Here is a 16,097-nt window from a genome sequence, read left to right on the forward strand (position 1 = left end):
GAGATCCTGTGGCCAGACCCCAACAGACGGCAGGATCCATAAGCCCACTTACGCACAATTGTGTTTTTCTGTGTTTACAGTAGTGTATTGTTTATTTTATTTTTGTTTTATTTTTGCTTTAACTGAATTTACTTTACTGTAAAGTACACTCCTGTAATGTACAGTATTGAGTATTTCGTTTTTTGGTTGTTGTGAAAACGTGCCTTCTGTGGAACTGAATAAAAACAGTGAAAACGAAAGACTGCAGTGTTTTATCTAAAGTAGACTAGTGTGTTGCTGCTGATCTGAAAGTGTATTCATATGATGCAAGTGGGTATCATTTTGTCATCAGAGTGACATTTTGACAAAGGATTGTTAGGTTTTGATAGCAGAGTTTCAGTTTGACATAGATGTGAATGGTTTATTTCCCAGTGTTGTGTCTTATTTGCTTGTGTGCAGAGTTTTGACAATGAGCCAAGTTTTGCAAAACGTGTTCAAGCAATGGGCAAAAACTGTAAAATCTTTTATGACAAGATCAGTAGGTCCTGTGTCTCCATAGAGAGAGAGAGCGTCTGTCTCCAGTGTGTCCATAGTGTGTGTGTGTGTGTGTGTGTGTGTGTGTGTCCTCCCTCCGCCCCCAGAGCAGAAAGTGAAAGTGAAAGTCAGCAGCTCCATTTAGTGCCGAGGAGAAAATGAACCTTTTCAGGACTATAACACGGTGAGTTTCTCCATCTAAAGCTTTAATAGAGCTCTCTGAAAGTATTGGCCCCTTGCAGTGACGTCACATTTCCGTTCTCCCCCGTCGCCTGGGGAACAAGCGAACTTTGTTCCCAGACTGAAGCCAAGTGAAGATGTCCGGCGTCTGTTGCTGTTGTCCGAAGAAAACTGCAGCTAAAAAAGCTCTGCTACCGGATTACTTGGATAATCTTAGTCAGAAAGAAGCGAAGGATAGATATCGGCGGAAATGAGAGTTTATTGGCGGTTATGATCCCAACAAAATCCCTCGAAGCGACTGGAGTGGCGGTGCAGATTTGTGGGCGAGCGTTAGCGTTAGCGCCATGTTGGAACAGACCTTCTTTTTCCTGAAGAGGAAACACACGGAAGAACACTTACACACTACAAAAGCCACAAACCCTTCTTTGTGTAAAGACTTTTTCCAGACAAGTCCATACTTGTGGGGAAAGTAAAGACTGTTGTGACTATGTGAAGTCAGAACAGGACAAAGGCAGTTTCACAGGAATGGTTTTATTGGACCTGCAAAAGGCCTTTGACTCTGTGGAACATAGTATTTTGTGAATTAAATTGTAATCTTTTGTTCTGCAGAAACCTGCTGTTAACTGGTTTAAAGCCGACCTTTCTGATAGGCAGCAGTGTGTTGAGGCTGGTGGCGTCACCTCCTCACCTCCAAATGTGGTCTGTAGGGTCCCCCAGGGATCAATATTAGGTCTCTTCGTCTTTTTGATTGATGTTAATGATATGCTCTCAGCAGTGTAATGTAAACTACTGCTGTATGCTGACGATTCTGCCCTTCTGGTGTCGGGCAAAAACACTGTGGATATTCAGCAGCGTCTGTCTTGTGAGCTTCAATCAGTCCAAGAGTGGCTTGTAGAAAACAAGTTGTCTCTGCACGTTGGCAAGATAGAACCCATACTTTTTTGGCTCCAAACGTAGACTTAATAGTAACAAGTCTCTGGATGTCACATGTTATGGTAAAAAAATTACCAGTAAATCCTCTGTGAAATAATTAGGCATGGGATTAGACCAGTCTCTTAGTGGGAGCCATGTAGCTGACAATATTATACGTAAGGCCAACACCAAACTCAGGTTTCTATACAGGCAGGCCAGGAACCTCGATAAGGCAATCAAGAAACTTTTAACGTCAGCTCTTATCCACAGTCATTTTGTCAGCTTATCCCCACCCCTCCATGTCTCAACAACCTCAAGGACATGTAGTTACAGAGCTATTTACACTCAATCATTTCTACAGTGATACTTATTATTGTTAAAACAATATCTGAAGTGTTATTATTTGTAAAATAACAAAATATCTTGGTTTAGACTTTCAAACAATATTTTAAGATTTTATTTTAATTTTATCTAATAGTGGATGGAACAATAATTACAAACGCTAACAGAATCAGCACATTCCAGCTGTAGCTGTAGTTATACAGTAACTATAATCACCCTTGTGATAATAATTTCAATAATCGGTTAATGTTCAGTTCCCTCTTCATTTATTCTCGATTCAAAAGGCACAATTGAGTCACACAGGTTGATCAGTGTGTAATGGACAATCACAATTTTATCCAAAACAGTTTTCCCTGAGGGGCGGCACGGTGGTGTAGTGGTTAGCGCTGTCACCTCACTGCAAGAAGGTCCGGGTTCGAGCCCCGTGGCCGGCGAGGGCCTTTCTGTGCGGACTTTGCATGTTCTCCCCGTGTCTGCGTGGGTTTCCTCCGGGTGCTCCGGTTTCCCCCACAGTCCAAAGACATGCAGGTTAGGTTAACTGGTGACTCTAAATTGACTGTAGGTGTGAATGTGAGTGTGAATGGTTGTCTGTGTCTATGTGTCAGCCCTGTGATGACCTGGCAACTTGTCCAGGGTGTACCCCGCCTTTCGCCCATAGTCAGCTGGGATAGGCTCCAGCTTGCCTGCGACCCTGTAGAACAGGATAAAGCGGCTAGAGATAATGAGATGAGATGAGTTTTTCCTGACTTAGTCGATTTATTTCCATTTCACATGCATGCAGCTGGTGTAAAGTTCAGTGTGTGTGTGTAGAACTCTCTTGAACTGTAGGTTCATTACTACACTCTGGGGACATTTTGCATGGGGACATTTTGCACAGGACTGGGTTCCTCTGATAACAGAAACAAAGCTCCAGCGCTCTCTGCTCTTAATCTGTTCTGTTCTTTCAGGATATATCGCACATGTCGCTCCTTGTTGGGTTTTTTACTAAATTTTGTCCGAGTTGTTTGTCTGGTGTCCAGTCTGAGTTTTCTGTGTCGAATAAGGAAGTTGGTTCATCTGTAAGAAAATTATTTGATTTTGTTTGAACACTTTCATGAAGAAGCTCACTTGAATGTGAGCAGAAATGAAACAAGATTCTTAAGCAAACTCTTCCATACTCATATCCAACTTTCTATTTAAAAAAATATACATTTTAAATACAATCACGAATTTCTCTGGAGTTCTCGGACTTGCCTCCTCTCGTCATATTCTCTTTAATCACTCATTTCTTTGTTGTTCTTGATGTATTTGCTTCTTTATTAACATTTTTCTTGATAGCGGGGAGACGGTAATACATTTTATATATTTCTTTGTTTGAACAACCAAATACAGCACAAAAATGAACCATATTTAGGAGAGGATGCACACAAAAATCGAGCAAATTCTCAAAATCATGGGCTCGGCATGAGCATTCGTTTGACCCTTTTTCACACCCCCTGCCATCATTAAGAATAAAATTAATTATACTCATTAAACGGCTCAGTTTTTATTGTATTTTTTTTATATTACACCTGAACACAAGTGTCAGCGTATACACTACGAAAAGGCAACAAGTATTCGATCAACGCATGTGATTAACTGTCACTAAATTTCGTTGAAAAGAAAGAAATGAAATAAATCATGTACATTTTGACTTCTGGCTGATTGTGTTCTGATTAACTAGACGGGCGCGCACAAACTGGACCACACACAGTAAAAAATTATTGATAGAAAAATAAAAAAATTTATTTTGTGAAAATCTGTCAAGCCAAAGTGAACACTAACCTTTTCTTGGGACACTACTACAGTCACCTTTACTGTCTGCCGGTTTGAGAGAGGGTTAACCCGAATTTGTTTTATCAGTTGAGCACAAGAGAACCGTTCAAGACACAATATTTATTTATAACAATTACACTGCCTCAGAAATTCCTCCAACTTGCTAGGGTATGGCGCTTTCGTTTTTGACTTTACATCGGAGGTGTCGATATCGAACCTCTCGCAGATATCGCGATGCATGCTCACAACAAAGGTTGACAGCTTTGACTTTGCCCTCATCTCACACAGATTGTAGCGATCGTGCTAGACGGTGCTGCAAACTCAAGCTGCACATAACTTCCTCACGCATGTCTTCGAAGGCTGATTCCTTAGTGGCAGCGTCTGTACCAGCTTCCTCGTCGCTCTCCACCTCCCCACCACTGGTTATGGATAATGTGCGCTTGGAAGCCAGAAAGGAGAAAAAGCTCGAAATCTGCTGCGCAGTAAGAAACTCGTCACTCGAGAACAAGCGTTGCCCACTGGAATCCTTAGCTGAGATCATGGACCACGCAATATCTGCTGGGTTTGTTTTGTACACCTATTAACCAGGAGCCCATCTGTTGGGCTCCTGGATTAACTTAAGAACTAATAACATTTAATTCTGTCTTTTGATTATAATCTTTGAAGTCGACAAAATATAAGCGAACAGGCCCAAGGCGCGGGAGACATTAGGGATGAGAACAGCGTTAACTTTTCTTTTTTTTCTCGGGGTTGGGTGTGTGTGGGGGAGGAGGGCTGATATAAAAATAAATAACTAATAAATAAAAAGATCAATAAGAATATTTCTGCTCGGAGCATACTCTTTGCATTCTAGGGTCAGTGACAAATAAGAGTTTGCATTATGAGCAATTCAGAAATGTTTTAATAAATTGTTTTAAAAGCTTGCATCAGGTTTGCAAAAATGTCTCATCTCATCTCATTATCTCTAGCCGCTTTATCCTTCTACAGGGTCGCAGGCAAGCTGGAGCCTATCCCAGCTGACTACGGGCGAAAGGCGGGGTACACCCTGGACAAGTCGCCAGGTCATCACAGGGCTGACACATAGACACAGACAACCATTCACACTCACATTCACACCTACGGTCAATTTAGAGTCACCAGTTAACCTAACCTGCATGTCTTTGGACTGTGGGGGAAACCGGAGCACCCGGAGGAAACCCACGCGGACACGGGGAGAACATGCAAACTCCACACAGAAAGGCCCTCGCCGGCCCCGGGGCTCGAACCCAGGACCTTCTTGCTGTGAGGCGACAGCGCTAACCACTACACCACCGTGCCGCCCCTTGCAAAAATGTATATTTTGTATTTCTGTTGGTTTCATGTAATTTAAAATAGCTTTTGAACCATTTTTTACAAAAGGAAAGACTGATTGCCCCTGAAAATGTCAAGTGGTGTAACCACAACAAAAGGAGAAATATTAAGTATTTATTTCCACCTAGAGTGTATGCAAGTGTACTTATAAAAACAGTTACTTAATTTTAATATATCACTTGAAAATAGATTTTATTAGGATTATTCTAAAATATAATTTTATGCGTTTTTGCAATTTAGAGCAGGACAAATGCTAAAAACCCTTGGCGTTTTCTCAATAATATTTGACAAATTATGTATAAACTGTTAAAAAATATGTTAGTACATTGCAATAGAGGATTACATCTTATTCCCCATGAATTTTCCTGTAAATTATACTATTTTTATGAAAAGTACTGGTTACACCAATTGACACAAACCTGGAACTGATTTGTGTCAATTGGTGTAACCAGTATTTTTCATCGGACAATGTTGCTTTTACAGAAGAAACTGGCACTAAAAATCAAGCATGACAGTCAACAAGGTCCATTGAACTTGTGTTTTTTATTATTTTCAATGAAGAAAAAACATCTACAACAAGAATTGGGTGTTTTCTGTTGTTAGTTAATTTAAGAATTAGTTTAGGAAACAAACATGGCAACAACAATCATGTGCACTTCTGTTCTTTTATGAAATCATTTAAAAAACAAACATACAAAAATCATGTGAACTCATGTTTTCTACTGTGAAAAGAAGAACATCTGACTACAATGAATTTGTGTCAAAATGTTCAAAGTTGTCGTGAGGGGGGCTGGATGGGCTAGAGAGAGAAGGAGAATCGGGTGTTTATGGCTGTGTGTGTGGTTTGAAATGTTTTGTTATATCCTATTCCCGTCCAGTCTGTGTCAGTGTGACAGACCACCTGAATTTTCAGGCTGTGTGTGCTTGGAGTTGTTTCCAGTCATCTGTCATGAGTTTTGAATGACGTGAGTTCAAAGGTTCTGGCTCAGAGATTTTGTGCAGCACATCAGACTCATAATAGAATAGGATGTCAGGTGGATGAGGCCAGGTGAAGACATTCTTCTCACCCAACTGTTGAATGCAGCTCACTTCCACTTCTTCACCCACCACCTGGATGACCTGTCCCATGAAAGGCTTACTTTCATATCTGACCAGAATGAACTTGCCTTTCAGATCCTGAAAGGATGGCCTTTCTGTTTCTTCACGTGCAGCAGTAAAAGACCTCGGAGTGATTATTGACCCCAGTCTTTCATTCGAAACTCACATTGATAACATCACCCGGATAGCTTTCTTTCATCTCAGAAATATTGCAAAGATAAGAAATTTAATGTCATTGCATGATGCAGAAAAACTAGTCCATGCTTTCGTTACCTCCAGGTTGGATTATTGTAATCCCTTACTGTCTGGATGTTCCAATAAGTGCATAAACAAGCTCCAGTTAGTTCAAAATGCAGCAGCAAGAGTCCTTACTAGAACTAGAAAATATGACCACATCACGCCTGTCTTATCCACACTACATTGGCTCCCAATCAAATTTCGTATTGATTATAAAATACTACTTTTGACCTTTAAAGCACTAAATGGTCTCGCACCACAGTACCTGAGTGAACTTCTGCTCCTTTATGACCCGCCACGCCTACTTAGATCAAAAGGTGCAGGCTATCTGCTGGTACCTCGTATAGTGAAGGCTACATCAGGGGGCAGAGCCTTTTCTTACAAAGCCCCACTGTTATGGAACAGCCTTCCAAGTAATGTTCGGGAATCAGACACAGTCTCAGCATTTAAGTCTAGGCTGAAAACATATCTGTTTAGTCAAGCCTTTTGTTAATGGTGTTTATGAGGTAAAGGAGTAGATCTGGAGGGTCCTCAGACATAGAGTGTTTTGGTAAACTGGGATGTATGGATGCTGTCAGTCCCCACTCGCTTGCTCACTCGAGTTTGTTGACGGTGTAGTGGCTGGCTGCTTTATGTCCCGGGGCTCCCTCATGCCTGTGTTACCTTCTGGCTCTCTCCTTTTAGTTATGCTGTCATAGTTAGTTGCCGGAGTCCCTGCTTGTACTCGGTGCAATATGTATACTGTTCCTACTTATTCAGGTGACATTGGGCATACCTAACCACCTGTGTTTTCTTTCCCTCCCCCCCACCCGAGATCTGTCCCTCTGAGTTACATGGAGTCAACAGGAAATCTTTTGGTGGAGAGGGTGGAGACCTCGACTGGCTATCGTAGCCTGCAGGGAATTGGCCGTCAAACATTCTGTCGCATGTCCCAGACCCGGTGAAATGTAACTGAATTGTCTTGGCCAGCCCTAAGGGTCCCATCTGCATCTCTTCATTGCTGAGGAGTGTGCTCCCATCACCCAATCAAGCATCCAGCCAGAGCAGGTCATGATATATTTTACCATATTAACATGCCATTGTTGTGTGTTATGCCTGATGTAAAGACTCTCGTCTCTGCGAGCCTACCACACAGATTTAATACTTGTCATTTTTAGGGCATACCTAACAACGTGTTTTCTTCCCCCCCCCCCCCCCCCCCCCCATCTGTCCCTCTGAGTTGCATGTTGATCCTGGGATTGAGATGCTGGCCTCTTCTGCCCCTCGGACCTGCTTGATCCATCCTGGTGCCCTGTGTCTGGTCGGAGTTTTATCGCACCGCTCCTGTGAAGGACAGCCCCATGAGGCCAGTTGAGGGTTATACCTGTTAAAACTGTTAATATTATAGTCAGGCTGTCTGTTGTTGCCCAAATGAGGATGGGTTCCCTTTTGAGTCTGGTTCCTCTCGAGGTTTCTTCCTCATGTCGTCTGAGGGAGTTTTTCCTTGCCACTGTCGCCACAGGCTTGCTCATTGGGGATAGATTAGGGATAAAATTAGCTCATGTTTTAAGTCGTTCAAATTCTGTAAAGCTGCTTTGCGACAATGTTTATTGTTAAAAGCGCTATACAAATAAACTTGATTTGATTTGATTTGATTTGATCCTGCTGACAGTTGGTAGATGTTGAAGGGAGGTCTTCTGATAGGTTGCGGAAATATGCTGGGATCGGATCATAGCACTTGCAGATATCAGGTCTTGCACAGAAACATGAGATTTCCCTCCACTGAATCACAGCTGGCTCTTCAGAGGTCACTTGATGGATTTTCAGTGTACCTTTTACGGCTGGGACATTTGTTGGGACTGATTCATTGTACTTGACAATGGCTTCCTCGGATATCCAAAAGTACTTGATGCTTGAGGGCTGATCCTTCAGGAAGTTGTAAAGTTCCTCGGCTGTCTGTAAGTCGGTACCTCTTTGGACTGCTATGTCTGCAGTACGCTTGAGAGCCCCTCCCACTCCATCAGGAGCTCCTTTCCCATGCGACTTCTCACTGAAATTCCAAGTGACCCTTTGAAACCCACTCAGAAAAGGCACTGTGCTGAGAAGAAAAAAGTTTTTCTTGTTCCTGTATTGGGTCACTGGTCCATCACTTATGATATGTAAAGTGGTGGGTTTGTCAGATTTGCCTATGGCATCCTTCAGTACAGGCTCCATGTGAGCCCATACAGCATGTTCATCATGGCGGGGAGAAGCAGAGAGAGTGTCATAGGAAAAGGATGATGAGGTCGTATACACCAAACTTGTGTGGAGTGTAACCTGCTTGCAGTAAACACATTTTTTTTTAAATGAATACTTATTTTTACAGTTATTGTGAATTATAAATGGTTTCCATTTGACATGTAACTCTGAGCACACCTGACCATACCCTAAAAATGTCAAATTATCAAGATTTCAAAGAGAGCTACTAACCTTGGCATGCAGCAGTTAGGCTAATCAGGGGTCCTTCTTTGTGATATAATTTCCTGCCACATGGTCTTCTTACACAAATGAACAAAATGGCTCCTCAAATGTTGGTTACACCGCCTTGACAATTTAGGAAGTTGACTTGACAGACACAATTCCCCAAATTAGTTATAATATTCAGAACAATGGTGTTCCATTTATTTTATTCATTGTTAAACAACACAAATGTAAGATTATGCCAAACTAGTTGATAATGCGTTTTATTGAGAATTTCACCTTTTTTGAACATGTTTAAGTATTTGGTACAAGGTTTTTATGGTTACATCACATTGACATTTTTACCATTATCCCCTGAATATTCTCTAAAAATTGATCAAATCCAGAAATTTTAGACTAGGTCTTCAAAAAGAGAATGTATTCAAGTAATTTGTGAGTTTATTTTCAAATTTTAACCTTTTTAAATGTAACTAAACCATAGGAACACAAAAAAAGTTGTCACATCATTGACCCTCTAAAAATCTCAGCTGAGTGACACATATTCAGTTTTATCAATGAAATCTAAAGGCTCAAACGTTGGCAAATGTCATGCAGTCACCACCTGTGTTATTACCTTTATCAGCTACAGTTCACTGAATTCTTGACAGCTCCTGTAGAATCACCAATTGCACAGATTGCAAGCAAAGACTCAAATCATAATCAAAGAATGGAGTTTAACATTATTGTCCACTTATTATTTAAGGAATGCCAGTGCAGATTTCTCATCTACGGCTTTGAAGACAGTTTCTGACGAGTGTTTGATATCAGCAAGTATTCAAGTGGGTGTTTTGACATTTCAGTACGAGCAGAAAGTCTTCACTAAACTACCTTCTACTTATATGTTTGTAGAACCACTGGATTGCACAGAATTTCAATAACTAGTACCGGGAAGCTTTTATTCAGACCTCAAACACGTTAAAAAGCATGATATTCGTTCTGAGTTGTAGCTGTTTTTTTTTTTTTTTAAATAAGTCAGTTTGAGTTTACAGCATCACACAGCGGGGTCACCAAATGGTCACGTTCTCGTTCATTTACGTTGAATTCCCTCAGATTCAGGTATAATTTTTTTTAATCTCTTGGTCAAAAAGCCAGCATAACTTTTGCATATTGCTAAAATAGGACATCTCCAGAAGGTATAACCTTAATTTGAACTCATTTGAAAAGTGAGCTAAAGAAGAAAATTCGATTTTTCGTTTGCCAGGAAATTGCCTTGTTGTCAAGTGGTCCTGAAAGAATGTCCTTGATTGCTGTCACAAACATCCTCTTAATCCGGAAATTTAAAGAGATGAAGTGTTTGATATCTGGTTTAAACAAATATGGTGTCGAGTGAGGAATCGGAAGCCAGAATTTTACTCTGTGAGCCAAGTTTTGGGACCTGCGTATTTTACCTTATTTTCAGCCCGCGTGATGAAATCAAAATTCTTGATTTTTTTCACAAAATTGAGAATTTTGTGGCTTGTGGCCACCGTTTGCTCAATTTTTCTGTGCATTCTGTCTTAAAACAGATTAAGCCTTGCTTACACAAAAGACGCTGTCTGTTTGTCCCCCAGGTGGAATTATCACGTGATGCGAGATGTCATGCCCAAGGGGCCGATTGGAACAGCAAGAACAATTATTTTGTTTCTGCTTTACACCGAACAGATTTGGGTTTGAGATCAAAAAGATGAATATGAGCCGATAGATCAGAATTTCAGCTTCATCTCCTGATCTTTACATCTCGATGTGTTCAGCAACAGAACATGACACCTTTGGAGGCAGACCACCCAATGGTTAGGTGGGCAAAAGTATTGGGATAGATAGTCTTAAAGTAAATGAGAAAAACAGAAGAAGTGCCCTTGCTGTTCCAGCGCTTTCAGAGGGGTCTGTATAAATACGTGAGACATGATGACATGAGATTAAAACTAATCACAGTGGAGACAGATGGATCATCTGAAACCAAATAACAAGGCATTTAATGTCACTTTTCATAAATGTTCCTCAGCTTTGAATTGCTGGCTTTTAAAAGGCTTTGTTTTATTTTCATACAGAAGCCTTGTGTTACTTTCTGCTTATTAGACTAAGATTGTTGAAGAGGTTCTGTGTTAATTCAAACTGGATATACAGTCATCCATATCCACTCCATATTATATTAGCATGTACACTTCCCTTAATTTGTGTCTGTAATAATATCTGTGTTGTAGAATGATGGAGGGAAAGAGATCAGACTCACCAGACCCCAGCTGTGTGTCCATGAAGAGTGACCAGTCAATGGGACTCCCAATTCTCTTCAGAGACAGAGACAGTCCTGCTGATCTGAGGTCAGTATAGTGAGGTGTTTTACAGCACTGTTCCACCTGATCAAACTCACTGGTGTCATTGTGAAGCCCTTCATGAGCTTTATCAGGTGTTGAAGCAGTAAAACACTAAACCGTGCAGTGCTGCAGCTCTCGGACTGGCAGTGAGGAAAACTGCTGGAAGAGTTCAGTTCAGCCTGCAGTCCCTGAGCTGGAGGGTCTGTGGGGCGACACGAGAACATTTACACCTGGGACATTAATCACTATATCACTATTTCATTCATTCATTCACAGACAACCCAACCTGCAGAAACTCATTTCAGGGAGATGCCGCATGACTTTTTTCCCATCAGGGGGTTCTGCAGGTTGGGATGTCTGTAAACCAATCAGGATGCTCTTTGTTTAGCATGCGCTACATGAACAGGCACATACGCAGTCTCTCTCGCTCTCCCTCGCACACTCCGTCATATGCGCAATGCAGACATTAATGTTTCGCGTGCACGCTCTTGCTCCCTTGCTCTAGATTCTGGGAGATATTATCCAATTTGCAGGCATCAGGGAGCCACTATCAGTCTGCGGGAGACTCCCGGAACTTCCGGGAGACTTGGGATGTCTGCATTCATTCAAACATTTGTTTCTAAATGTGTGTGTGTCAGTGAGGAAATCCTGAACTCAGTGTATTGTGTTAAGAGGAGAGTGTTAAATATCTGTCTCTGTATTTATGAGTGTGTTGTACAGTTATGATACATATAGTCCATATTCCAGCCTGTGTTTTGTTTGTTCACAGACCACAAAAGAAGAAATCAAACATCAGCAGAAATCAGCTGGAGTCCATATTCAAGGTGTGTGTGTACAGTTTTATCCACATACAGCAGCATTATGGGTAATCAGACACAATTTCAGTTGTAACTGACTTTTCTTCTTTTCCTGAAATAAATCCTCTCTCACTGTGTAACATTATAATATTGGGATCTGTTCCTGTGTGTTTCTCACCAGGAGCTGGAACACAAAGTCATCAGTGTGATCCAGAAGGAGCTGAAGAGGTTTCAGAAGCTCCTGAGTCCAGATTCCCCAGCATGCTCTGAGAGGGAGGTGGAGGATGAGGAGGATCAGAACAGTGTCAGAGAGGGAGTGCTGAAGATCACACTGCACTTCCTGAAGAACATGAACCACACAGATCTCGCTCACACACTGCGCAACAGTAAGAGCTCTGAGTCATCACTTTATTTTATCTACTTCAGTTTGGTTCATATTTAAATACATCATATAAAATTTATCAAGCTGAATAAGTCAGTGAGAATAGAACTCTGAAATTTGTTTTATTTTACAATGTATATATTTTCCTTCTAAATTCTATACATTAATCAGGAACGCACATCAATATTTAATTTATATTGTTCTCAGTGATTTTGCATGAAAAGATGTTATTACTTTGTTTCTCAGAACACGTCTCTGTGTATCAGCAAAAGCTGAAATCTAACCTGAGAGAGAAGTTTCAAAGAGTTAATGAAGGAATCTCACAGCATGGAAGCTCAGCTCTTCTGAATGAGATCTACACAGAGCTCTACATCACAGAGGGTTGGAGTGGAGACGTCAATAAAGAACATGAGGTGAGACAGATTGAGACGGCGTCCAGGAGACCAGCAACACAGGAGACACCCATCAAATGTAATGATCTCTTTAAAGACACATCCATCAGAAGCGTGCTGACTAAAGGAGTTGCTGGAATTGGAAAAACAGTCTCTGTGCAGAAGTTCATTCTGGACTGGACTGAAGGAGAAGCGAATCAGGACGTCACCTTCATGTTCCCACTTCCCTTTAGAGAGCTGAATCTGATGAAGGAGAGAAATCTCAGTCTGATGACTCTTCTTCATCACTTTTTCCCAGAAATGAAAGAATTACGATTCATAGACTGTGATGTGAACAAATTCCTGTTGATCTTTGATGGTCTGGATGAGTGTCGACTTCCTCTAAATTTCCAGAACAATGAGAGATTGTGTGATGTGACAGAGTCGGCCTCAGTGGATGTGCTGCTGACAAACCTCATCAAGGGGAATCTGCTTCCCTCTGCTTTCCTCTGGATAACCTCTCGACCAGGAGCAGCCAATCAGATTCCTCCTGAGTGTGTAGACCAGGTAACAGAGGTACGAGGGTTCAGTGATCCTCAGAAAGAGGAGTACTTCAGGAAGAGGATCAGTGATCAGAGCCTGGCCAATAAAATCATCACACACATGAAGTCTTCAAGAAGCCTCTACATCATGTGCCACATCCCAGTCTTCTGCTGGATCTCAGCCACTGTTCTCGAGAGAATGTTGGGTGAAGCAGAGAGTGGAGAGATCCCCAAGACTCTGACTCAAATGTTCACACACTTCCTGATCTTTCAGATCAAACACAAGGACCAAAAGTACCATCAGAAATGTGAGCCTGATCCTCAGCAGACCAGAGCGAGTATCCTGGCACTGGGAAAACTGGCTTTCCAACAGCTGGAGAAAGGAAACCTGATCTTCTATGAGGAAGACCTGAGAGAGTGTGGCATTGATGTGAGAGAAGTGTCAGTGTACTCAGGAGTGTGTACCCAAATCTTCAGAGAGGAGTTTGGGCTTCACCTGGGGAAGGTCTTCAGCTTCGTACATCTGAGTGTTCAGGAGTTTCTGGCTGCTTTATACACGTTTATCTCTTTCATAGAGAAAAGTATTAGAAACCAAAATATCTGGTCTGTACTTTTTCAAAGATCAGACATGTCTGATTTCCTCAGGAGTGCAGTGGACAAGGCCTTACAGAGTGAGAATGGACACCTGGACCTGTTCCTCCGCTTCCTTCTGGGTCTCTCACTGGAGTCCAATCAGACTCTCTTACGAGACCTACTGCCCCAGACAGGAAGTAGATCTCACAGCAAACAGGAAACAGTCGAATACATCAAGGAGAAGATCAGGGAGAATCCATCTCCAGAGAAATCCATCAATCTCTTCCACTGTCTGAATGAACTGAATGATCATTCTCTAGTGCAGGAAGTACAACGTTACCTGAACAGAGGAGATTTCAGGCATCTCAGTGGAGTCAGTCTCTCTCCTGCTCAGTGGTCAGCTCTGGTGTTTGTGTTACTGAACTCAGAACAGGAGCTGGATGTGTTTAATTTGAAGAAATATGACCCATCAGATGAATGTCTTCTGAAGCTGCTGCCAGTGGTCAAAGCCTCCAGAAAAGCTAAGTGAGTGTTTTTATTTTTATTTATAAATGTATTACTGCATGGTTTGTTATTTTAATGTCACGCTGAACTGCAGTGTTTAGATTAATGCTTGTTAATAGTGACTCTAATCTTCTTTAAACAAACCTCTGGTACTTTTCCAGGAGATGGTTTCACTTTTTACACTAACAGGTTATTAAACCAACCTTTTGACACACGTGAACACACCACCTGTACTCAGGTCCACTCCAAACCCCCAGAAATCAGAGGTGTGTGTGTGAGCAGAGAATGATACACACCGACTGTTTTACTGTCTGTTTGAAACTCAACACACAACTTTGTGTTCAGTTCAAATAATTACATCATATTTTCCCCAAAATCTTGACCTCCAGCAGTAAAACAACCCCGATAAGAAGTGTCCATCAAACCCCACCCTGACAAACTCCTGACCAATCAGAGAACTCCCTCATGGACAAACAGTTTGGTGCTCTGGAAAATCAGTGCAGTGTGAAACTAACCAAACCAAATGACAGTAACACACTGTGCACTGAAAAAAAAAAATCCTTTGCACTTACTTGATTTTAATGTGTACATCGGTCCCACATGATCAGAATGTGCATGACTGACATAATTTCCTTCTTTTTCTCAATGAATTATTACTTTTGGGGCGGCACGGTGGTGTAGTGGTTAGCACTGTCACCTCACAGCAAGAAGGTCCTGGGTTCGAGCCCCGGGGCCGGCGAGGGCCTTTCTGTGCGGAGTTTGCATGTTCTCCCCGTGTCCGCGTGGGTTTCCTCCGGGTGCTCCGGTTTCCCCCACAGTCCAAAGACATGCAGGTTAGGTTAACTGGTGACTCTAAATTGACCGTAGGTGTGAATGTGAGTGTGAATGGTTGTCTGTGTCTATGTGTCAGCCCTGTGATGACCTGGCGACTTGTCCAGGGTGTACCCCGCCTTTCGCCCGTAGTCAGCTGGGATAGGCTCCAGCTTGCCTGCGACCCTGTAGAAGGATAAAGCGGCTAGAGATAATGTGATGTGATGTGATGTGACTTACTTGATTTTAATGTGTACATCGGTCCCACATGATCAGAATGTGCATGACTGACATAATTTCCTTCTTTTTCTCAATGAATTATTACTTTTGGGGCGGCACGGTGGTGTAGTGGTTAGCACTGTCACCTCACAGCAAGAAGGTCCTGGGTTCGAGCCCCGGGGCCGGCGAGGGCCTTTCTGTGCGGAGTTTGCATGTTCTCCCCGTGTCCGCGTGGGTTTCCTCCGGGTGCTCCGGTTTCCCCCACAGTCCAAAGACATGCAGGTTAGGTTAACTGGTGACTCTAAATTGACCGTAGGTGTGAATGTGAGTGTGAATGGTTGTCTGTGTCTATGTGTCAGCCCTGTGATGACCTGGCGACTTGTCCAGGGTGTACCCCGCCTTTCGCCCGTAGTCAGCTGGGATAGGCTCCAGCTTGCCTGCGACCCTGTAGAAGGATAAAGCGGCTAGAGATAATGTGATGTGATGTGATGTGACTTACTTGATTTTAATGTGTACATCGGTCCCACATGATCAGAATGTGCATGACTGACATAATTTCCTTCTTTTTCTCAATGAATTATTACTTTTGGGGCGGCACGGTGGTGTAGTGGTTAGCACTGTCACCTCACAGCAAGAAGGTCCTGGGTTCGAGCCCAGCAGCTGACAAGGGCCTTTCTGTGTGGAGTTTGCATGTTCTACCCGTG

The 16,097-nt window shown here is 42.2% G+C and overlaps 1 protein-coding gene across 5 annotated transcripts in view; it reads left to right on the plus strand.

Moving 5' to 3' along the window:
* Positions 1–615: 615 nt before the first annotated feature.
* LOC132887155 (NACHT, LRR and PYD domains-containing protein 12-like) overlaps positions 616–16,097 on the plus strand; it is a 72,391-nt gene continuing 56,909 nt past the window's right edge. For 2 of the 5 annotated variants that reach the window (XM_060922612.1, XM_060922608.1), the window contains exons 1-5: positions 9,700–10,678; positions 11,085–11,201; positions 11,965–12,019; positions 12,174–12,378; positions 12,621–14,385. In XM_060922612.1, coding sequence (XP_060778595.1) covers positions 10,644–10,678; positions 11,085–11,201; positions 11,965–12,019; positions 12,174–12,378; positions 12,621–14,385 — 2,177 coding nt within the window. In that variant the 5' untranslated portion in view covers positions 9,700–10,643. The other 3 variants (XM_060922609.1, XM_060922610.1, XM_060922611.1) reach the window with 3 other exon arrangements.

The sequence above is a fragment of the Neoarius graeffei genome, chromosome 5, assembly GCF_027579695.1.
Source record: "Neoarius graeffei isolate fNeoGra1 chromosome 5, fNeoGra1.pri, whole genome shotgun sequence".
Classification (NCBI taxonomy): Eukaryota; Metazoa; Chordata; class Actinopteri; order Siluriformes; family Ariidae; genus Neoarius; species Neoarius graeffei.